This window comes from Sebastes fasciatus, chromosome 10, assembly GCF_043250625.1.
Source record: "Sebastes fasciatus isolate fSebFas1 chromosome 10, fSebFas1.pri, whole genome shotgun sequence".
Lineage (NCBI taxonomy): Eukaryota > Metazoa > Chordata > Actinopteri > Perciformes > Sebastidae > Sebastes > Sebastes fasciatus.
In genome coordinates this window covers 5394280-5419500 of record NC_133804.1, presented here as the reverse complement: position 1 = coordinate 5419500, position 25221 = coordinate 5394280, and the positions used below count along the sequence as shown (strand labels likewise).

The 25221-nt window shown below is 42.5% G+C and overlaps 1 protein-coding gene across 1 annotated transcript; it reads right to left on the bottom strand.

Annotated features, from left to right (window-relative positions):
• Window positions 1-534: 534 nt before the first annotated feature.
• LOC141775855 (anionic trypsin-like) lies at window positions 535-13681 on the bottom strand. Its single transcript, XM_074649598.1, has 6 exons — window positions 13642-13681; window positions 4362-4421; window positions 2298-2493; window positions 1815-1876; window positions 1278-1435; window positions 535-1144 (listed from the first exon to the last, which is right to left on the bottom strand). Exons 1-6 carry the CDS (start codon window positions 13679-13681, stop codon window positions 986-988), a joined length of 675 nt encoding a protein of 224 aa, XP_074505699.1. The 3' UTR covers window positions 535-985.
• Between the last annotated feature and the right edge of the window lie 11540 nt (window positions 13682-25221).

Below are 25221 nucleotides of genomic sequence, written 5' to 3'. Positions count from 1 at the left end.
GTTAACAAAAGTGGATGTTTATATTTTTTTTGTTTCATAAAAATAGTACATTTATTATCTTAACATCTCTAATTTTACCTCTAAAAGAAAATTCAACCGTTTGGTAGGGCACATTTTTGGACGGTAAAAAAAGTCATACTTATTAATTCAATCAATTATTTCAGCATGTATTTATATATATATATACTGTATGCCCAAAAGCATCGGTCCACAACAAGTTTCATCCTGAGCCTGGGTAAAACAGGGATATTATTGTTATTAAACTGTGAGCAAGATACTCTCCACTGCTCTACCCCCACCCCTAAAAAAGCTGACAATAAAAGCAGACTTCTAAAAGAAATACAAAACCATCCCCTTTTCCTGTCCCTTCTTCATTAATAACAAGGTAGTAATTTGATTAATTGGTAATATGAAGCAGCTATAATCAATGTTATTATAAGAAGAAGCTGCCCCCACATGGCGGTATTAAATTGTGCAGAAATCTGTTCATGTACTTTTTCTGTGACACCGGAAACAAAAAATAACAACCTGTAATGATTGTGAGTCATCTTCATTTTATTTAAACTGACACAAGCTTGTTAAAGAGTCATGTTCATCATAGTTATCAGTATTTTGAAAATAATAGCAGACTATTGTATTTGGTGCCTTATAGTTTTTCAATACATTCACTGTATAATAGCATGCAAAATCTGTTACGTTTACATGTAGGGAAATTTGTAAAAAATATAGATATCTTTTTTTTTTTTTACCAGAACAACAGTTTGACAGTAACAATGTGTAATTTGTAACTTAGATACTAGAAAACCAGTCTTAGAATCACAAGTATTGTTTGTCTTAAAGGGCTTTACAAATAACAGTTGAACATTAAATCAATTGTAAATGTATCAATTCTATACATTTTGAGTAACTCAACAATTTTCTTAATGCAGCAATTCCTGTTAAATGACAGGACATTTCACAGTATAACACACCCTTATCATCCCACTCAGGGTCTGGGAATACCGGTAGTTGTTACAATCCAATCCATGTATCTACAGACGTCCATGAATCCAGCTGCTTCAACACAGGCATGGGTAGCATTACCGCTGAATACATGGACACCGTAAATCCTGCCATTGAACACCACTCCTCCACCAGAGTCACCCTGTGAGAGAGATGTAAATATTGTTTGTTACAAACTTTTATATTTGTTTATTGATATTCTCATTTATATTAAAGTAGTAAAATGTGTAATGACTTTTAGGAAAGATATAAAGTTAAAAGCCATGTCCACTCACTGGACTTGTAGACACTCCAGGACTTTGGTAACATTTCCAGTGTTGATACTGTCTGGTCGCGTAGAATCCTTGGTAGTTCGTCTGCAAACAGTTTATGAGCCGCTGACAGTTGACAACCGTGGTGTTTGCACATTGGAGAACAGTTGCTCTACCAGGTTCTAGATGAAAATAAAAGAAAGTGTTTCTTTACTAGAAAATTAAGAAGCTTCATCGTTACCTACTTAACTTGTACACAGAAAATTATTCAAAAAAATATATTTTTTTAAGAATCCAACATCATCTTTAAATTAGGTTATTCATCTGATTTATTAAAAGTAGATAAATGTGTCAATTGGTTCAAAAAGAATGTTATGAAAACGGTGTATGGTGATTTAATTTTTATTTTGTATATACAGAAATATAATTAAGAAGCTGCAAACATTTAAGACTAAATTAATATGTATTGAATGTAAATATGTGTCAGTAGTGTTACTAACCGAACACTAACCGTGATAATTGTTAGCATAAAGTAATAATAATAATAAAAGATTTTCTCACTCGGCTCAACGAGCATGCGAGGGAGAGAGAGAGCAGCGATGGCCGAGCGAGCTACACAGTGACTGAAGAGAGGAAGCGACATTAGTGAGAACAAAGCAGTGAATCAGAGAAATAAAATGTTATTGCTGAAGTCCTGAACACAGCAAGATAAGGGGAAAAGAGGAAATGCAGGCGGAGGGCTGCAGAGTCTCTGTAGATACAAACACCACACACTTCTTGTGGGTCAGAAGTCATGATTGAGAGGTATCATTTTTGTATCAGTCCACTGGTCACTGATCAGAGAGCCACCATTACCTACCATTATCTGCTATCAATCTCACAAAGTACAGATGCTCAGTTTTGTTAAGTTTTAAACCGAGATTTCTTTAAGGCAAATTTGAAAACAGCCTTTTAGTGTCAAACTCTGAACATTTGAATGTAACAATAAGCGAAACATATTTTTGAGTGAAGTGGGCCTTTAAGTGTAACTAATGCCTTTCTTACCTTGCTGGGTTCCAGCAGTGTTCTGCAGTCAGAATCCACCGGTCACCGATCAGAGAGCTGCCACATATTGTGAAAACTGCACCAGGAAAAGCTGTATATGCTCTCACTTCAACATGGTACAGACGCTCAGTTTGTGTACAATTCCGACCTCCGATGATTCTCTTCTGCAGATCCACCACTGTGCTCGCTGTGACACCTGAAACAGAAAGTCCTCCACCAGGTGACTGTGAGTTAGAACAGTGGTTATTGTAGAGAACAACTCATCCACTCTCTAGAAAGTTATTAATATACATGTTGAATTGTGGTAAAAGTTGTCTGATTGTTCCTATGGAAGCCCAGCATTACAGGTTATTGTTTTACAAAAAGTTACACACACATCTCTATGTGTTCACTTTTTCAAAACTGTTCAGTTCTCTTTACTGACATGAAACTCAGCACATCAACCTAAAACAACACTAAGAACAGGAAGCATTAGATATATGTATCACTATTGTCTTTGAAGTGTCTTATATAATTAGCATAAACCACGATTCCATTACAACAAAAAGAAGGGCTTCTTTATTTTCTTTACTGCATGAATTCCTCTATGGGGTTGAGGAATGGAGAGGAAGGTAAACGGTTTCAATATGAAGCTGTGTGTTTGTGTAAGAGGAAAGGCAAGTTTACATGGTCACCAGAAAGTGAGATTAATCTGACATAAATTGACTGTTACTGTTATTGCCTGTTAAGAACCATTCAGAACAATACCTAACAATATCTCTCTTCAATTCAATTCAATATAATACAACTTTAATAATTCAAGAAAGCAATATGAATTTGGGCAAGTAAAAACAGACAGAAATCAGACATATGCACAGACAGACATGTTCATGCAAAGTAGCTGTTTTGCCTATGTTAGGCTGATGGTGCAACTGTTTAAAAAAAGCAATATGAAATAAATGAGTCATAATAAAATAACTATACAAATATATATGAATCAAGAAATTGTCCACATGGCACATTTTTTAAATACATTTAAGTATTTTATGTTTTTCATTAGCCAAGCTCCAGATAGAGCACATAAATGTCCTTTGGTTCCTTGTTACTTTCTTAATGTCATCCACCATCTGCTGTCTCAACCCTGGACAGTGTTGCCAGATCTCACGAGAGATTCAAGCAACCAGGTCTATAGAAACAAGCCCAAAAGAAGCAACTCCCCCTCAATAAAAAGCCCAAAACAAGCAATCTTACCTTCCTACCACAACATGAGAGAGGCAGCCACTTGATCACTTCATATATATGAATGAAATTATTTTGGATTGCATGCATTTCATTTGTATCCATTTTTAGCTGGTAACTTTACATTTTTCTTGTCACCTAAACTTAAAGAAGTTGATCTTTTAATTACATTTTTGCAAAGACTGAATCCAGTGTTGGTAAGCCTCATCGAAGAGAACGGTGCTGCGTTTCTTTTATGTTTTTCAGTGCTAGCATGTTGAACCAGATCAGCATTATTAGCTCGTATATCACACCTACAATTACAGCAAACTGTCTTTGAATCGTCTGAGAGAGACGGGAGCAAGACCAAATAAGCAACTACACTTTAGAAACAAGCGCAAAAAAACGCAACCCGTGACCACCAATATTTGTATGCGACTTGGCAACTCTGCCCCTGGATCTGCCCCTCATCACTAAGAGCTGCATCATACCACCTATTTTAACTGGCTTCTCTAAAAAAGAAACAGGCGAGAGCCATTATGAAAACAGACACTTCTCAGTTGTATTGGCTGTTTTCTGTCATTGTTCAGTCAGAGGCCACCTCACACCTCCAAGTGATCTGGAACTCAGCTGCCAGGATATTAATGGGCATCAGAAGAAGACATCGAGTCACACTGGCTTCCTTTACACATTTTGAAATTGATTTAAAAGTGCTGTTGCTTATAGATTTAAAAGTCTCTTAACATCCTATGAGAGGTGTAATAATAACAGCACTTCTGATGGATTAACTCAAAATACATTATTTAAATAAAAACTATGTCAAGCACATAGATTGGTTAAAGTAAGCAGCAACAGGTGACTACTCACCGGCCCACAGCAAAAGGAGAAGACGTGTCATGCCACCTATCTCGTTCAACGACTGCCCTCCTGGTGGAACAGTGGTGCCTTTTCAAATCTGTTCACACTGTCCTGCTGGCCTTCGAGCCACCAATCACCTCGTGAAGGTTTATCAACACAACCCCATTGGGTACAGAGGTCTGCACGTATGCAAAGTTAAAGCGACGACGGGACAGTTACTACAATACACACACACTACAATATCCAGAGAAGAAAAAAGCAGGCAGATTACACCAACATGAAATAGACATCATTGTGTGCTGCAGTAGAAGAACACAGATATTATTTAAGTATATAATGGAGAGATTCATTAAAGTTGGTTTTAAGTCAATATTTTAATTGAGAGGAATTCCTTTAAAGTAATTAGGTGAAATTGTTACTGTATACCTGTACTGTAGGTCTATTAAAACACTCCTTCATATAACTTCTTCATCTTTGTCCAGAAACATCCCCAGAACCCCGTTAGGATCCTCCTCTAAAACCAAACAGATTTCTTTTCTTCTACTTTTTTCTAACCTCCTCTTATGCAAAAACACTTAAGACTACATGTAGGTGGATAGTGGTAAATTTTTTTATATATCTTTTTCTGTCTGTCTTGGGTGCTCAGAGTATTTTCATATGTAACTGTCCTCTGGAGATTAAACAGCAGGTTTTATGCCAGTTAATAAGTAAAATATTCCCTCTTGCTGTTGGCTTATCCAAACAGAGGAGCTCAGGTGAGGTCTGTAAATTCACAGAGTTTTTACTGGCCTCATGGTGTGATAGTACGCCATATTTTAATAAACTAAACGTTAGCACACTACGGCTACGTTGTCCGAGCAGGTAATGTAACCAAATGCATATTTAAATCTCACTATCTCGTTTACGCAACGATCTTTGTGTTCACTGACATTTTAAAATTGGTGGTGATCTAACAGAAACAGTATAATGTATATTTTGCTCACAGCTTTCTGTATTAGGATGTAGTCTGTATTTCCAGGTAATAAGTCAGGTATTGTTCTGTATTGGAAGGATACGTTTTGATCACACTGACAGTTCACTCACCAGTAGTGAGGAAACTCTCTCTCTCTCTCTCTCTCTCCCTCAAATGCATGTGCATATTCAGACACACTATGCAGTATCAAAGCACAAAGAGCACCAGATAGCCTGTCATATGAGAAATGATCAGTCATTGTACCGCTGAAGAAGAAGAAGAAGAAAAAGAAGAAGAAGAAGAAGAAGAGGAGAGTCGAGGAAACAGGGGAGGAAAGAGGAGATGAGAGAGTGGTTCCCAACCTGTGGTTCCCCACAAGACTAGAGTTGAAAGAGGAAATGACAAGTAAACACACACACACGCACACACACACACACACACACACACACACACACACACACACACACACACACACACACACACACACACACACACAGAGAGAGAGGTACACTGTATATAAAGACATCACCAGTGACAAAGACAGACTGATAAAGAGAGGAAGAAACAAAACTGTATCTCAACTTCTGATACGTGCAGACAATTACTGTAAACTTCATATCTGATCTTGCCTCCCAACCCGAAAAAATATTTTTTAATTTAACAAGAAACATAGATTCTGAAGCTTGTAATGCCCGGTTATCAGCATGCGTGATTTGATTCGTCAACACATTTTTTTTTTTTTCAGTCATCTCCATTAATGCTCACGCAGCCATTCTAATGACTTACGGGGCCCTCGCAGTGGAGCGGAGACATTTCTCTGGTGAAATGCACCGATAAAATTTACAAAGTGAGCAATAATGGATGAGTAGTTTTTACGGGGTGATTAGGCTAATGTGCTTTTAATTGGCAGGAGGGAGCTTCTTCTGTTAAGGTATGCGGAGTTAGTGCAGTAGAGTAGACAGGAGGTGTCGAGCACCGTGCTCTTCAAACAAATTATGAAAAGACGACATGCGAAGGCTGCAGGTACGCTCGTCATTCCAATGGGATTTTGGAAAGCCGTTATTTTTTTTAATGTTTCTTTTATCCAGCAGATTCTCTCAGCATCCTCTATATAACCTGGAAATGTCCCTCACATCTGCTTTCATCTCCATATCATACATTACCTTTCCCCCTCCTTCTCCTCAACAGCGACTCCATAGAGTTTAGACTAAATGTGAGTGGCACCGGTTTAATATGCACTTTACCTAATCAGATAGCCTGATCTGATTTGCTCTGAAACCCTTAAGTGAAACTAGAGCCGAAGACATATTGACCTGATTAAAACCCTCATCCTACCGACGAGGGTCCCCGTCAGCAGACTCCAGAGGCCTACTTTTTCCTCATATCTCAAAGGTGCTTCATATCATTGTTTTTTTGTTTTAAGTAGTACTTTATGAAAAGACCAATGTATTGGGGTCCTAGGGGACCCCAGTCAACAGCACCCGACTGCAGACTCTGCAGTTAAAAGATATAAAATAGAATAGATTTGCCATGGGTCCTAATTTCATTGTGAAGGAAACGTAGTTGCAACAGACACTGCACTGCAGATTTCCCCATGTGCTCTGTCTATTTTTGTTTTACACAATATGTAAATATGTCTCCGGGAACCATCACCTTAACGTGGTGGAGAGGTTTGTGTGTCCCTATGACCCTGAGGGCTGTGTTGTCTGGAGCCTCGTGCTCCTGGTAGGGTCTCCCATGGCAAATTGGTCTTAGGTGAGGGGCCGGACTAAGAATGGTTCACAAAAAACCCAATGACGACACGAGGCAGAGGAGGAGTTACCCGGCCCGGAGGAAGCCCGGGGCCCACGTCTGGAGCCAGGCCCAGACGGAGGGCCCGTCAACGAGCGTCTGGTGGCCGGGCTTGCCACGGAGCCCGGCCGGGGATACCCCGAAAAAGGAACGTGGCACCCCCCTCCTCTCCATCCTGTGGGCTCACCACCTGCGGGAAGAACCGCTTGGGTCGGGTGCGCTGCCACACGGGTGGCAGTGAAGGCCAGGGACCTCGACGGACTGGACCCGGGCGGCAGAGGCTGGCTCTGGGGACGTGGAACGTCACCTCTCTGTGGGGGAAGGAGCCGGAGCTTGTGCGGGAGGTGGAGCGCTATCAGTTGGATCTGGTAGGGCTTACCTCTACGCACAGCCTCGGTTCTGGAACCGTACTCTTGGATAGGGGTTGGACTCTATTCTTCTCTGGAGTTGCCCATGGTGTGAGGCGCCGGGCGGGTGTGGGGATACTCACAAATCCCCGGCTGAGTGCCGCTATGTTGGAGTTTACCCCGGTGGACGAGAGGGTCGCCTCCCTACGCCTTTGGGTTATGGGGGGGAAAACTCTGACTGTTGTTTGTGCGTATGCACCAAACAGCAGTTCGGAGTATTCGGCCTTCTTGGAGACCCTGAATGGAGTCCTGTATGGGGCTCCAGTAGGGGACTCCATAGTTCTCCTGGGAGACTTCAACGCGCACGTGGGCAACGATGGAGACACCTGGAGTGGCGTGATTGGGAGGAACGGCCTCCCTGATCTAAACCCGAGTGGTCGTTTGTTGTTGGACTTCTGTGCTAGTCATGGATTGTCCATAACGAACACCATGTTCGAACATAAGGATGCTCATAAGTGTACGTGGTACCAGAGCACCCTAGGCCGAAGGTCGATGATCGATTTTGTAATCGTATCATCTGATCTGAGGCCGCATGTTTTGGACACTCGGGTGAAGAGAGGGGCGGAGCTGTCAACTGATCACCATCTGGTGGTGAGTTGGGTCGATGGGTGGGGGAAGACTCTGGACAGACCTGGTAAGCCCAAACGCGTAGTGAGGGTGAACTGGGAACGTCTGGAGGAGGCCCCTGTCCGAGAGATCTTCAACTCACACCTCCGGCGGAGCTTTTCTGGCATCCCTGTGGAGGTTGGGGGCATTGAACCCGAGTGGACGATGTTCAAAGCTTCCATTGCTGAAGCTGCGGCGGTGAGCTGTGGTTTTAAGGTCTTAGGTGCCTCAAGGGGCGGCAACCCTCGAACACCGTGGTGGACACCGGTGGTCAGGGAAGCCGTCCGACTGAAGAAGGAGGCCTTCCGGGATATGTTATCTCGGAGGTCTCCGGAGGCAGTTGCAGGGTACTGACGGGCCCGAAGAGCAGCAGCCACTGCCGTGACGGAGGCAAAGCAGCGGGTGTGGGAGGAGTTCGGAGCAGCCATGGAGAAGGACTTTCGGTCGGCACCAAAGTGCTTCTGGAAAACCATCCGGCACCTTAGGAGGGGGAAACGGGGAACCATCCAAGCTGTGTACAGTAAGGATGGGACACTGTTGACCTCAACTGAGGAGGTAATCGGGCGGTGGAAGGAGCACTTTGAGGAACTTCTGAATCCGACCAATACGCCCTCTATGGTAGAGGCAGAGCTGGAAGCTGATGGGGGACCATCATCAATTACCCTGGTGGAAGTCACTGAGGTAGTCAAACAACTCCACAGTAGCAAAGCCCCGGGGGTTGATGAGATCCGCCCAGAAATGCTAAAGGCTCTGGGTGGGGAGGGGCTGTCTTGGATGACACGTCTCTTCAACACCGCGTGGAAGTCGGTGACAGTGCCTAAGGAGTGGCAGACCGGGGTGGTGGTTCCCCTTTTCAAAAAGGGGGACCAGAGAGTGTGTGCCAATTACAGGGGTATCACACTGCTCAGCCTCCCTGGTAAAGTCTACTCCAAGGTGCTGGAAAGGAGGGTTCGGCCGATAGTCGAACCTCAGATCGAAGAAGAACAATGCGGATTCCGTCCTGGCCGTGGAACAACGGACCAGCTTTTCACTCTCGCAAGGATCCTGGAGGGGGCCTGGGAGTATGCCCATCCAGTCTACATGTGTTTTGTGGACTTGGAGAAGGCATATGACCGGGTCCCCCGGGAGATACTGTGGGGGGTGCTGCGGGAGTATGGGGTGAGGGGGGCACTTCTCAGGGCCATCCAATCCCTGTACGCCCAAAGCGAGAGCTGTGTTCGGATCCTCGGCAATAAGTCGGACTCGTTTCCGGTGGGGGTTGGCCTCCGCCAGGGCTGCGCTTTGTCACCAATCCTGTTCGTGATTTTCATGGACAGGATATCGAGGCGTAGTCGGGTGGAGGAGGGTTTGCAGATCGGTGTGCTGAGGATCTCATCGCTGCTTTTTGCAGATGATGTGGTCCTGTTGGCATCATCGGTCTGCGACCTCCAGCACTCACTGGATCGGTTCGCAGCCGAGTGTGACGCAGTCGGGATGAGAATCAGCACCTCTAAATCTGAGGCCATGGTTCTCAGCAGGAAACCGGTGGTTTGCCTACTCCGGGTAGGGAATGAGTCCTTACCCCAAGTGAAGGAGTTTAAGTATCTCGGGGTCTTGTTCGCGAGTGAGGGGACGATGGAACGTGAGATTGGTCGGAGAATCGGAGCAGCAGGGGCGGTATTGCATTCGCTTTACCGCACCGTTGTGACGAAAAGAGAGCTGAGCCGGAAGGCAAAGCTCTCGATCTACCGGTCAATCTTCGTTCCTACTCTCACCTATGGTCATGAGGGTTGGGTCATGACCGAAAGAACGAGGTCGCGGGTGCAAGCGGCCGAAATGGGTTTCCTCAGGAGGGTGGCTGGCGTCTCCCTTAGAGATAGGGTAAGAAGCTCAGTCATCCGTGAGGGACTCGGAGTAGAGTCCTTGCTCCTTTGCGTCGAAAGGAGCCAGTTGAGGTGGTTCGGGCATCTAGCACGGATGCCTCCTGGGCGCCTCCCTTGGGAGGTGTTCCAGGCACGACCAGCTGGGAGGAGACCACGGGGAAGACCCAGGACTAGGTGGAGAGATTATATCTCTACTCTGGCCTGGGAACGCCTCGGGATCCCCCAGTCAGAGCTGGTGGCCCGGGAAAGGGAAGTTTGGGGTCCCCTGCTGGAGCTGTTGCCCCCGCGACCCGATCCCGGATAAGCGGTTGAAGATGGATGGATGGATGGACAATATGTAAATTAAAGGACCAATATGATATATATTAAGTGTAATAAATCTTAAAATGACCATAATATGTTATCAGAGATTAAGGAAATGTGCTAAATTGAAATACTGGCTTCTCCGACAACAATGCTACAGCTGGTATGATCTGCTTTGAAATTTCCATTCTGGTCCAGAACATCTGTTTTGGTTTTGGACCTCACGACGCTTTCCCTTGAGGTCAAGGAAAAGTGGCCAGGAAAAGACATTAATATAAATATTTTTGACTATTCGACTGCAGCCCTGATGTCTCAGAGACACTGTGCCTCACAGGTGCCACTCATCTGCAATTAGCTGCCTGACTACCTGAAGACAGGAGCAGACATACAGTATATATAGGCAAACCCAGCACTCAAACAGAATACAGTGCCAGGGGGTGTTTAGGGGGACATAGCAGGTCAACAGTAGATGTCCCATAGAAGTGGTGTACATCACCTGAAAGATGGGAACCTTGAGATTAATTTCAGATGCAGCTCAGCACTGTGTGTCAAGTTCTTCTAGTCATAAATCTGTAATAAACATGAATGAATGAATTATTTAAGATGAATTGTGAAAGTGTATAAGGGCTGAGTACATTATGATGGAAGTATATGATGGTCATTCCCATGCTCTATTATGTCTCATAAGTTGCTGCAGCAATTTTTGGGTTGACAACATTTTTTACACAGTTTAACCATTTTGTACCCATCGAGAATTGATAAAAATGATCAATAATCCCTCCAAAATATCACATTAGGACACCAAGACCTTGAGGAACACCATAGAATAAGCCATGCTGTGATTTGGTATTAAAAACTTTTGACTTTTAGAGATTTCTTCAAGAATTGTATTTTTCTGTGATTTAATGGCGAGCCCTTCTGTTCTGTAAACTGCAGAGAAACCCCCTTATCGTCCATTTACCTAGGAAAGCCATCAATCCTCTGAATTCTCTAGTTCTCTAGTTTGTGGCTATAAAGTTTCATGAGGCTGTGATTATCCTAGAGGTCACTACAGGTCATTTTATACAGTGAGGTCATGTTTAAAAAAAAGGTCTCAATACGATAAAAAGGCTCCTATGGGGACTAACATCATCCCACATGAATACAGTTGGGCTCATTGGATCCACAAGAGTCCCAGCTTTACAGTGAGACCCAATTTATGTAATACCAAGACCCCAGTATGTAGAAATATTCAAATATAACACACTCCTTCCCGACAAGCTAGTATAACATGGTTGGTACCAATGGATTTGTTCTAGTTGGTTAGATGGTTTTCTAGTTTCATATGATATCTGAATGTTCACTCTAGCTCTTAAACTGAACCTGCTGCAGCCTCTGAAAAACAGTAAAGCCGGTCAGGATCGTGGGTCTCAGAGGGGTAAACCCATTTTGGAGCGGTTCCGAACCACGTGGTGGATACACACATTATTTTCTTATGGAAACGGCCTTGGCGGAGGTCTACGTTCTTCTTCTAGTTGTTTGTGTTTCTGTCTTTTTGCATTTGCCTACTTTTATTAGCTCCGTTTTATTTCTCTTGAGAAGTGCTGTGTAAATTAAAAAAGACGAAAGAAAACAACTATTAATGGTGTTTTCCTTAATTGAAACTGCTGACATTATCTTCCATGACTCTAGGACCAGGCTAAGTCAGTAATACTGTATTCAGTCTACCACCACCACCATCTGAACCCGCTGAAAAAAATACTTTGGAGATGCAAGAGTTACACAGAATGGTTAAAAACACCCTAGATAAATGTATTAACACCCATAAAAAAAAGCAGCCACACAGCTACATGGCCAAGCGGTTATTAGCCTTTGGATAATAGAGGGCTCTGATCCAGGGATAACAAGAAAATGTCTCTGAACATTGCAAAAATGTGCCGCCTCTGATGTTGCCCAGTGAGCCAAACAGTTGAGTATAATGCTGTGTAATTACTACTATTATGATAATTAACATGATGATAGCATGTTACTTGATCATTGCACACATATTAAATTATTCACTCAAATGAGGCCTGTACTAGGAAGCAGGATTTGGGGTTAGTGAGGTTAAATTCAGGTTTAACCTTTTGTTATCAGTCCTACGACGGTGGCTCACTTCTTACCGGGGTAGATCACCATGGTAACTGAAGCCTCGTCCACACTGGGAACGTCAGGAGGGCGTGACGGCTGCGTTACCTGTTGTTTTTTTATTTTGGCGTCCGTGTTAACAGGTTAGAGCAGCCACACTGCCCACGTGAGATATTCGTGCAAAGGGTTTTTCAGAAAATGCAGTAGCCTGGGTAATTAAAGCTCAAAGGTCAGAACATATTGAAATATTCAGCACAGGTGTCACAGTTGGACTATCTGTCTCTCTACCATGGAGTTCCTCTCAAATGCACATTGATGCTACACTGACTTTGATGCTGTTATCTTGTGAAAGTACTGTAAGCCCCAAATGCTTTTGCAGTTCACTTGAGACCATCATAGTAACGAGCATTGAGGCGAAGTGGTCCGGGTCAGTCCATGACAACAGGATCTTCAGGGAGTCTGCACTACGCCATAGATCTAAGCAGGTTATGGCAACTGAACCTTACATGTTATTTTTTAAACTGCATTTTGTGATACTAATCATAGCCATGGGTTCCTTTTTTATCTGCAGAGCTGCTCAGTGGAGTGCTGCTTGGTGACAGGTGGTACACCTGCCAGCCCTTGCTAATGACCCCTTATCCTGACCCCTGATGCAAACAAGATTCACCCCTGGCCCTTACCAAAACTAGGGTCAGGAGAAAAAATTACCTTTGGCAACATAAAAGCACACTTCACCTGCCTGTGTGGTGCTCAGAGTAGCCTCACTTTTCTTTCTTTTATATCACTGCCGTGCAGCTGATACACCAGTGTGAGCTCAGCATGCTGCTGCTTTTCATTATGCAGTGATATAATAAGCCTATTAATTTACGCATTCACACAGTCAGCAATTTTTTTTGCCAGCTGTTCTTCCTGCGTTTGGCAGCTGCAACTGTGTTACTTTTGGCCTGCATGATGTGTGTTTGAATTCTTTGTATTTCTGTGGAAGGGAAGGGAGTTGAAATCCCGTTTCATTTCCACTTTCATACTCCATTAGCTGAGATACAACATTGATATACAGTATTAGACAAGAGAGAACAAACACATTTAAAAAAAAGGAGTATAAAAGGAGTACATAAGGAGTTTTCTGCCAAATTGAAGGTTCACCATAGTCCTATCCCAAACCAGCTAGAATGTGCACTGTTGCTGATTTACAATACTCCACTACGCTGAAATAAGGAAAGCAAAGAATGATGATAATTTAAAGCTGCATTTTTCTTACCTACCACTCGGGGGCAGCAGAACAAGCTGGACACATTGACCCATCTTCACCTTATAAAGTAGGCAATGGTGTACGTCATTATATTCAGTGTAATCATGGCTCTCCTGCGGCTCTTAAATTCTGATGTATTGAACGTATTACACAATCCCTTAGATATCATCAATAGATTGCTACGAAGAGAAGCTCTCTGGATCAGTGAACTTAACGCTGTTGAACCATCAGGACTTAATGAAGAACTAAGCCTGACGTGTTTTTTATAGCCTGAACCAAGCCGTACTCGTTACTTAACCACATTGCTTGACGCAGGCTGTTTACTATTGTTTTCAATAGGAGATGATATTATCATTTATGATACGGACTTTCTTTATCCCATCATGTATGTTTTTTTTGTCTATTGATCATCTGATTGTAGCTCACTGGCATTTAAGATATTTAAGACATTTTTTGATATTTGGATGAGAGATGTTTTTATCTTTGTCGTTATTTATCACTATTATTACAGTTATTTTTGATATATGTACATGGATGTTGTCACTGAAACTGCTATATATATATTTACTTTTACCTCTCTTTTTATTATTATTATTATATGATGGATGATTGTTTAACCTGCCTACATGCAGCTTATTGTTCCCTCCCCTTTTTTCCCCCAGCCTATGCTGAATCAGTTCCCAACTAAGGGAGGTTATTTAGGATGTGAGTCTCAGATCTGTTTGACTCTGATGAAGACGCAGTTGGCGTCGAAACGTTAGTCTTTAATAAAGTTGACTGCCTTAAATCCGTGTGCTCCAGTGTGCTTTGGACCTGTTCTCTGAAGTCTCTCCTGTTACTAGATTGCCCTACTCTGTGAGCACCGGACAGGCCTACTATTCCTCGAGAGGCGACTGAAGCGCTTTTAACCTTCCTTCTTCAAAGTAGGCAATGGTATTAGCGAACATTTGCTTATTCGCATATTACATACCTGCATATATTTGTGTTTTTTGGTCATGGCTGATTAATGTAACTTCAGTATTCACTCTCCTTTAGCTCTTTATTTGCCTCAACCAAAAAAATATTTGTCTCCTTAGCTGCTTAATACTCCACTATGTTCACCAGCTAGTCACTAACTGTGTCTGTCTGATGCTGGGACAGGGTGGCGTACAGTGGCTTTATCAGAGCATTTACACTGAAAATAGCTGGCTGATGGAAACAAGGTTGATGGAAGCATAGATTGCTTCTCTGCACGCGCGCGCGCACGCACACACACACACACACACACACACACACACACACACACACACACACACACACACACACACACACACACACACACACACAAAAGGGCTGAAAGACACCGTGACACACGGTGAATATAGAATATATTGATCAATGGAGCTTTACCCTCTATGTCCTGCTGCTTTGTTAAATATTATTTTGCTCTTGTACAGCTACAGTTTTCTTACACTGCTTTTTCATGTTGAGTTGAAATAAGGTGTGTAATGTGTAATGAAGTTAAACTACAGACATAGAGAAAGACAATTTTAATTTGGCTCTTAAAGTTAGAATCCATAAAGGGGAATTCCATTGATTTTACACATCAAAGTCTGTTTACAGGTGTCGGCTCCAGAGGGAGCTGTGTGAAGTCTGATAAATGTCCTTGAGTGATGCGACTTGAGTCAACTTTGGTCGGCGTTGAAGACTACAAGTTTGAAAATGAAAAAAAAAAATCCGGGGCTGTGGCATTAGAAAGAAGTGAGACAACCAAACCTCCATAGCCGGCTCCTTATCTCTGCTTAATGCCAGTAACTCATGGTTACATTAGCTGCTAAGGTGACCATATTTTCAAACCCGCAAGCCGGGACCTTTAAGTGTATGTGCACGTGCTAATGTGCACGCAAATCTCCAAATGTCAAACTTTTAATACCAAATCACAGCATGGCTTTTTCTATGTTGTTCCTCAAGGTCTCGGGGTCTTAATGTGGTATTTTGGAGGGATTATTCATTGTTTTTATCAATTCTTGAGTGGTAAAAAATGGTCAAATTAAGCAGCAAATCTGTGTAATAAATGGTATCAACCCAAAAATTGCTGCAACAACTTATGAGACATAATAGAGCATGGGGATGGTCATCATATATCATAATGTTCTAAACCTTTATACAGTCTCACAATTTATTTAAAGCTTTCAGATGATTTACACCACTTCTATGTGGCATCTACTGTTGACCTGCTATCTTCCCTTAAACACCCCTGTACCCCCCATAAAAAAGACAAAACCAGGTCTATTGTGGGTCTCAGAGGGTTAAGCAATGAAAAGAAAAAGGATCGTCGATGTATTTTGTGACACATAAAGTCTGTGTATTGTATAGTATAGTAGAGAAATGAGGAGATATGTCACAGCAGCTCGGCAAGCAAGGCGTCTATCAGTATCCACGGTGATGTTTGGTAAACAGTGGGACGCACATAAACTCTCCATTGTAAGCATCAATTTAGTCGGCGCCCTCCACAGCTGTGAGTGTGAGTTCATGTGGAGTGATACTGTGAGGTGAAGGGTGATGGAGAGGGACCGGTTTGGGAAAGGACCTCTCTGGAAGTACTACCCCCCTCTGGTACTAATGTCACTTCTGATACTTCATGCTAAAGAGGACACTGAACTGGCACTTAGACAGCTGAGACGACAAACATTCAGGGCCCTAAGCAGCTGTTTATGTCCTTAGCTGTGTCCCGATACAAGAGCCTTCTGGATTGTGAAAAACTGTGAGTAATGATGCAGTGGCTGTGTCTAGATTTGGACAGAAGATGGCTGCAATTGGTGGAGCCATTAAAATAAGACAGGCTTTGTTGGTCTGTCATAAGCAGGGGTGTCACGATCTCGATGCCACATCAGAAATCGATCAAAACTAGCTTCCGATCTTAACCATCAAAATCATTTTTTATCTCTCTCTCTCTCTTCGCTAGTGATGTTACGTGCTGTGCTGAGGCTTCGGAGCGCGTGACGAGTATTCCAGGAAGTTTTCTGTGAAGCGCGTATTAAGGCTTGTATCTTTTTAGACCAATAACGTCATTGAAGACACCCAAAGCTGAAATACAAATTGACAAATGTCTGTTCGTGTCTGTATGTTTCCTTTAGTTACACAAGCACATTCACTGCCTTCTGTCCGGTTAAATCACTGCCATATATCTGGAATATATCTGCCTGTTTTACTTTTAACAGCCTTCTCACTCATGGTTAAAACAATAAACCAGCACAAAAATCACAATTACCACCATAAGCCACCATGTTCTGACCGGACACATTGCATTACAAACACTAACTAAAGTAGCTTTTGCATTTTGGAACACTAAACAGCAAACTTAAACTGCTCAGTCCAGCACTCAGTACTAGGCAGGCATGATGGGAAATGTGGGCCGTTCCTGTCGCTACAATACTCAGGGCACTTCCTAATGGCGTGTCCAAGCCGCCTGCATGAGCAGCGCCTGACGGCTGCCTCGCTGAACTACTGCGTGATTCACGCGTCTGGTGTTCACACCAGCTGCGCCAGCCCTTTCTTTCTACATAGAGTTTGCCTTTCATAATGGCCTTTCATTTCATTATAAATGTCATTTATATTTATTTTAGACTTAAAAAGTTTAAGAAACGTGTTGTAATTTGTAAATAATAGTAATAATCCACAATTAAAACCCCATAGTATATTCATTCATTGAGCTCTGCAATTCACTGCATGTTCTACAACACTGTCCTGCAAATATTTCTGAGTAAAAGCCTTGTGTTAACAAATTAAGGAATTCTGTCCACAGAAAAAAATGCTTCACTCTCCGTGACATATTCTACTGATGTCTAGACATCAAAACTGTAGTAATGTAGCTGGTATGATGTCAATATACTATCAAATGATCACTTTCACTGTCTGTCTTTGCTGTGAATCGTGCGCGGCTCGCGTTAAAAATAGGTGACACCCCGAATCTCTAGAAGACACGCAGCCTGTTAACCTGTCAACACGGACGCCGAAATAAAAACCACGGTTTATAACACAAAACCGACGCATTGCCCAGGGTACAAACAAAGATAGCAACTGATGGGTCACTGGAGCATTTGATCACTTAAACACGGACATCGTTTTAGTCTCTTAAACAACAAAGGTCTTGGCATAGAGGACCTTCTGCTGAATTGTCAACTTTTTTGCTGTCAAAGTCAGTTTTTCTAATTTGTTCTTGCTCATAATCCCTTATATAACTCCTATTCTTAGTCCTCCCAAGTAGAACACACTCATTCCACTTTGGAAGTAGACACATTCTATTTTTGTCTAAACATTTGGGGTCATAATGTCAAACTCTGACACAGATATAATACTGCAAGACAAACAAGTAAACTTCGACACACAGTGTGCAAAACCAGATCACACTTTCCTGTGATGTTATTTGTTTTCTCCGTAGAAAAACTGCTCTGTATACTTAAAGGCACACCGACACAGCCAGTACACCGCAAATGTGATCTGTCTTCTAGAACAACCAAAACAGTCAAAGAGTGGAGAGTGTAAAACTCAGGTCAACGTTTTAGAAACCTGTCCTGTTTACGGCGCCTTGTGTAAATGTGGAACTTACAATTTTGACGTGCACACTCATCAAACAGACACACACATACTGTTGAGCGGATGTCTCAGTGTAAGAAGCTGGTCCCAGAGCTGATGCTCCAAAAACAAGCCCTCTCTTTGTACTGTTATAAACGGATGCTGTGAAACAACTACCCACTGTCTCTTTTTCTCTGTTTAACATCGCTCCTTGCTCTCACTCTATGTCAAAGTCTCTGTTGCACTCTTTTTACAATGACACAATGGTCTTTGAGAGCCAAGTAATTTGGGTAAACTGAGACTCTAAAGCCCGTACATAGACTGCACTGCTACGCTCACCGACAACCCCACACTCACCGCCGCCACACACACACACTGTCTGTCAGACACTCGCTAACGCTACGCCACGCTGACAGACCGTATGTGTGTTACAACGGTGGGCACAAAGCCACCAGCAATGCTACAGCTGTGAACGAAACACAAACACACACACACGCGCGGTCTGTCGGCTACTCGCTAACCTTACGCCGGGCAGACAAAGTTACATGCAGCATTGTGGCTGCTAACTTTCGTCGCAGCTTTCGTCGGCTTTTCGTTGCAGCTGGGCAGCTTGTTAGACACTAAAAATAGCACCGTTGCATGTGACGCACAAATCTTGTCGGTTAACGGTTAAAGGGACTCTTTGTAAGAATCAGAAATTGCTTGTTAACAGCGAAACCTGTGGTGTTGCTCGCGCTCGGTCAAAACAGTGAGGCGACACACATCAGCTAAAACCACAATATCACTCTATATTTCAGCTGCTTGGCAGTAATGTTAGCTGACCAGACGAAGGTCTCGCCATGAATCAATGCTGATCCTAGTGTTGGCTTTTCCTGCTTCAGCCTCCCGACCGCGGTGAGAAGGAACAGGGGAGACACCGGAGTTTTGGTCGGAGACGATAACGTTTCTCTCTGCGGAGCCCCGTCACTTCACAAGACACGGGAAACCTCTGTTGGTCTGGAGGAGCTGTAGCATTTATTTTTTGCACAAACGTCCACTGTACATTCACTAGATATTCTCAGAGCTAAACTAACTCTTCTGCAGTGTGTAGTGTGCTTGCATGAACGTGAGAGGTGGAGCGAGAGAGCGAGTGAGAACGAGCGTGGTGTGTGAATGAAGGCAAGCAGGCAGAGGAGCAGAGTACAGCAGAGACTCCGGTTCTGGAGATCAAAGCTACGGTCTCCCCTGTGTCTTCTGACCACGGTCGGGAGGCTGAAGCAGGAAGAGTTAACACTGTTTTGCAAGACGGGCTTCACTAGATATAACTTTGTGGTTTTGGTGCTTCCGTGTAGTTTGTGTTGGAGTCTGAGTCAGAACAACGTAGCCACACGCGAGCGCGCATGGGACACCGACCCGCAATGATTTATGCGTGTAAGAAGTTACAAACAGTACCGTTAATAATCGTGGGTCGGTTATCGGTTGGAAAAACTAATTCAAAAGTAGCATGCCTAGTTGGATTACACCAGTAGTCAGCCGATTATATCCTGTGTAGATGGTTCAAATCCCCTATGTATGTATGCGTGGTGTCACAATTTGTACTTCTAAAAACACGCGTAGCCGCCAATGTACAGTATATATGCCATTTGTTCTGGGCTACATGATAAACTAGGGGCCAGAAATTACATGCAGATAAACTGGTAATTAATTAGGTCTATATGCCATCACAATGAAATGCCTAAGAGACTGTATAAAACCTGTACTTACTGTCTTCCCCTCACTGTACACCACTCTCAGCTCAGTTTAATGTCCTGTCGTAAAGCAAAAGCTGATTTTATTGCTGTCATTGTGCTATATTAGGCCTCTAGTCAACTCCCTCCGTTCACTCCCTGCCTTTCTCTCTACACTGCAGCAGCAGCAGCACGTCAGGCTGGTCGTCATAATGAATCCATTTAGGGCCGGACTGATTAGGTCTGCCGTCTGCTCTGTTCGGCACATCTATCAAGCCAGCGTCAAACTCATTTTGTCAATTAATAATCCCCATATTAGAGCCGCGGTGTATGTGCCTCAAAGTACGTGTGAGTTTACTCTCTTCAGCCTGAGAGTGCAGCATTCTGTTTTTTTAGGTGGATTTAAACAGTATTTTTTTCTTTCTTTCCACCACTACTTTCTCTATTTTAAATTCAGGCTTTGTTGGTTTTTATTTCCCTTGATTTGCAGCCTAATGGCTTCTAGTTTGGTTTACAATTACTGTGGATTGCAACAGTATTCCTCATTGTTAAATTAAAGGAGGCTGAAGGTTTCCGGGCGATTTAAAAGATATTTCATGTTTAATAGGATTTATGTCTGAAGGCTCAGTTCCTCACTGACGGCTAGTGTAATTAAATTTATGACCCTGCTCATGTAATATTACACATTATTATTAGTATAAGTAGTCTAATTAGTAGCCTACAACCGTTTAATTTTATTGCAGCGAACTTTAAGCCCATAGCTGCTTACTTGATTCACAGCTGAAGGATAAAAAGTAACAGCTCGTTGATGCTCATGAAGCCTTTCTTTGGATTTAAGGGTTTTTAACAGGATTCATGTGTCCCCTGGCGAACTTTACTCTTTAATCACCGTGCAAACTTCCAATTAATACAGGAAAAGAGCTAAAACATGAGGTTAAATGGTTTGCAGTTGCAACATGTGCTGACTACACACACATAAAACATGACGGAGGTCATTTGCTATTTAGATTTTTACACCTGTTTGGAATAAAACCTGTAACATATGTAAATGCTGGACCTTCATACTTTGAGGAAAATTAGAATGTTTCTGATGATGATGATGATTATGATTTAAATTGAGATACTTTTCTACAAATTAAACATCAGACCTGTGTTTGTAGTCTACAAGATGTTCTCAAATGCGTCTTATGTCTAAGAATCAGAGGGTTACATCCACGATGTTGAAGGAAAGACTACCGGCACCCGGTAGTAGGCTAGCTAACTTGCTAGCTAAAGTTGTTATAAAGAATAAATGGCTTTCAGTGTCAACATCACAATTAACTATTTTGTCAGAGGAGACATGACCAGCCTGTATTAGTTTGATATATTAGTAATATGAGAGCAGTTGGCTAAGCTAGCTAATGTTGGCTAACGTTAGCTATAAGTTTGTTTGGTGATATTTGTGACTTTGCTGTATAATATAGTGCTGCTACCCTAGGGTGACCATTTTTTCAAATCCCCAAACCGGGACACTTAAGTGTACCGCACGTTGATGCACGCACGTTCACGTGCTAATATGCGCGCACTATAGGTGTTTTCATCAGGATGGCTTACTTGGTGCACCTGTGCCGCATTTGAGCATGGAGTGAGATCAGAAAGAAAGTAGTATTGTAGGGGGGGGGAGCTACAGTTTCCCTCAGAGGAAACGTATTACTGTCTGGGACTACATACATTATTTTTCAACTTGTTTTGTCTCAGGCAATTATAATTAAAATGGTGGAGCTCAGATGAAATTTTGGACAGGATGAAGACACCGGGTGAGAGACGGAACGGACGGTCCCTGAGGGATTTATAAGGCCTGTTGATGCGCAGAAGGAACTGTGTAGAATAATTAATCAAAACGACCCGTTTGATGTGCACATAAGCACGGAGGGTTCTGTGTGCCGTGTCCGGCGTAATTGTGACTTGACTGCGCACAACATCACTCTCTATACAGATTGCAGCAGTGCGCTCTGCTGGCTCTCTTTATACTTATCTTATGCGCACAAATTAATTAATGAGTGGCACATGATAAACATCTATGTAAGTATGATATTATTATTTTAATTGTGGTGAAAACTGGGATAATTTGTTAGTGACTGTTGAAGACCAGGATATTTGAGTGTTTTACAGATATGTGTCAGACACATCAGTTTGAAACCGGGACTATCCTGGACAAACCGGGACGTCTGGTCACCGTATGCAACCCTCAACTTTGACTGAAACCATAATGAAATTTACTCCACCTCTGTTGCGGTGTAACCACTTCTAGTGTTGTTTAACGCAACCACGATCATTTCCTAATCCTCACTGAGTTGTTTTGTTGCCTAAACCTAACTAAGTTGTTTCCTGTGAAAACGGAAGTTTATTGAGAAAAGACTGGAGTGGAAATTGACGCTGGACATTTGTAGGAAAAATGAGGAATAACTTTTCATAAGATATCATAGGAACCATTGTATGAGAATACGTTGACCCCGTTGCTTTATCCCATGTTTGGATTCTTTTGGGGATCTTAACAGACTTATCTCTCCATGTTTGATTGTTTCTACAGCTGGGGTGCACAAGTCAAATGTTTGGACCACTTCGCCAAAGCTAGCTCATGTGATTGGCTCAAAAGGAGGAGACATCTGATTGAAAGGTTTTCTGAAGGGATTCTGGTGCTCGGAATCACCAACACTTTTGTACACAGGGACTGCCAAAATCAACACAAAATGTCTTCATAGTAGCTTTAAATAAACCATCTTTGGGTGAGAGCTAATAATACAGACAGACACTCAAAGAGCACATTAACCAGGCGGCAGCCAAGAGTTTCTTTTCATTGTTTGGCCAAGTCACAGAATCACATTCACAAAGATGAATCTTTCAGTCCTAGCAAATGCTTTTGAATTGGAATAAAAGAGAGATGAGTCATCAAGTGAAAGTAAGAACGACACTTGCATTTTCAGCATTAATCATCTCTTCTTTCATCATTTATCTTTTAAAAGATTACCATTGCCTTTGTGGTTTCAGCAGGGCAACCTAGACGATATTAAATCTTGTTTGAATTAAATACATCAATTTACAATTTATTTTCCTGTCAGATCATATGCACTCTGCTAGGCCTGCTGTTATTTACTTATATATATATATATATAAATAAATTATTTTATATATATATATATATAAAATATTTTTTATTTAATTTATTTTTATTTTTATTTTTTTGCTGTTGGCTGTGGAACAAAATGAAGGTAAAAAAACTTGAGAGAGACAGATTCTAGCTCAGTATTATGGGACATATGTTCCAATTAAGGATATCTCTAAGGTGTGTGTGAAGCAAAGTGATGCTGTCATGACTGAATGGCCTCCTCATCTCATCCTGTATTCTCTGGATAAATCACACAGTTTCACACAGAAGAACCATGTGACTTCATGGTACTGTAACACTAAAATCCCTCTAGTTATGTTGAGAGTGAAATTTATTACTCCATGACGTTTTCACATAGAATGATGGCTTCAGTGTTGTACAGTACAGCACTCTGGATTTAACATCAGCCGTGTGTGTGTGTGTGTGTGTGTGTGTGTGTGCTCCACAAGAGGCCCCATGTTAACAGCATTTCAGGTGTAAATCCCTGCTCTCCTGTGTGTGTGGTTTTCCATGCGTGAGTGAGGGTGTGTGAGTCTGTCAATATGTGTGTGCGAGCAGCTCCATTATAAATCTCCGCTCTCCTGGGTGTGTGTGCAACAGGGCGAAGCTTTGTCGCCTGACAGGCAACATACGGAATGAAAACGCTCCTCCAAGATGTCTGTCATGTCCGCCCAGCCACCGCAGTCTCCTGGGCCGGCAAGTAACTATCCTGTTTTCCACTTCTTCTTCTTCTTGCCCCCTCTACTGTGATGTTTTCTTGAATCTTTCCTCTTTCAGTGCAAATGTGTTCTATGCACAAAGAGTGAGGGAAATATATTTCACCACAACAAAAGCATTGGATGGAGGACCCAGGTAGAAACAGTTGAGTGAAAAGTGAGGGACATCAACAGTTTTCTATTTGTGAATAATGTACATTGAATGTACGCATATTATGACCTCAACCTAACCCTAACGGCGTGTCCACACCGCCCGCATGAGCAGCGCGTGGCGGCTGCTGAACCTGTTGTATTTTAATTTCGGTGTCCATGTTAACAGGTTAGAGCAGCCACACTGCCCGCGTGAGACGCACGGCTCGGCTCGGCTCGGCTCAGCTCGGGTCGGCTCGGCTCGGCTCGGCTGCATGTCAGCTGCATCTCTTCTAGAGATTCGAGGTCTCGCCTATTTTTTTTACCGCGATATGGAGTTTCACGCTGTCTATAGTACAGCGGCTCATTTCCGCTTTTGCTCCTGTCATAATTCCGATGTTTGCTAGAGGTCGCTGTCGTCTGCTTTTGTTCCTTGTTTCGGTGATCGACCATGTGAATAGACGACAAAACCTACTTCTGGGTAGGCAGACGCACATATGAGGCTTATAACCACTGATAATACACATTTAATGATCTGATCAGAACAGTCTAATCGTCTGTTTACTCAGAGTCAGATGAAAAGATCCATAACAGTTCCATCTCTTTTGTACACAGATAGTTTAGATAATGTATAGCCTACAGACACAAAGGCTAGAAACAGCAGGAAACTGCTAGCCTAGAACTATACAGGGTGATAGGGTTTTCGGTTAGTTTCGGTTTTCCACCTTCGAAGAAGAGCAGCCGCTTCTCTAAACTTTGTCTCATCCAGAGAGTCCCAAATGGGTATCTATGTCCCCTCAGACGGTTTGAAGGGGATACTACTATATCAGCAGAGCGCAGAGCAATAATATAATGCACAGCAGACTATAGGGCAGGTTCATATTTTCTTAAAATATTATGACTTTATTGTCATTAAATCACAACTTTATTATTGTAGGCTAACATTACTTTTTTCCTCAATATATTAGGCTATAACTTTATTCTCGACTTCTCAGAGAACACATACTGTACGTGGGATATGTTTTGAATGTGCAGAAGGTTTTGAACATGACCATAAATCTTGCTGAAACACGCATACTGTATGAGTTATTGAAGGGTTTATAAGGGTTTATAAATGAATCAAAGTGAATTCATGTATTATTGGCATGAATAAATGCCACATTCCCCAGACAAAAGAGGATGGAAGAGTAAATCATGCCTGTGTTCTGACTCAGCAGGGACAACATTAAATGAGAAAAGTTTATATATAGGAGCACAAATATATAAAAGCAATACAGAATGCCTGAGAGCCACACTGCATTATATTCCATTATATTTTGAATTTTCACCTGGTGCCTTTTCCT

Excerpts from the sequence above, each read along its gene's own strand:
- LOC141775855 (XM_074649598.1), bottom strand. The coding sequence starts at position 13,681 with ATGGGTCAATGTGTCCAGCTTGTTCTGCTGCCCCCGAGTG. Across the intron at positions 4,422-13,641 it reads TGTTCTGCTGCCCCCGAGTG|GAGGGCAGTCGTTGAACGAG; the intron begins GTAGGTAAGAAA and ends CTGTTCCACCAG. Across the intron at positions 1,145-1,277 it reads CTGGAGTGTCTACAAGTCCA|GGTGACTCTGGTGGAGGAGT; the intron begins GTGAGTGGACAT and ends TCTCTCTCACAG.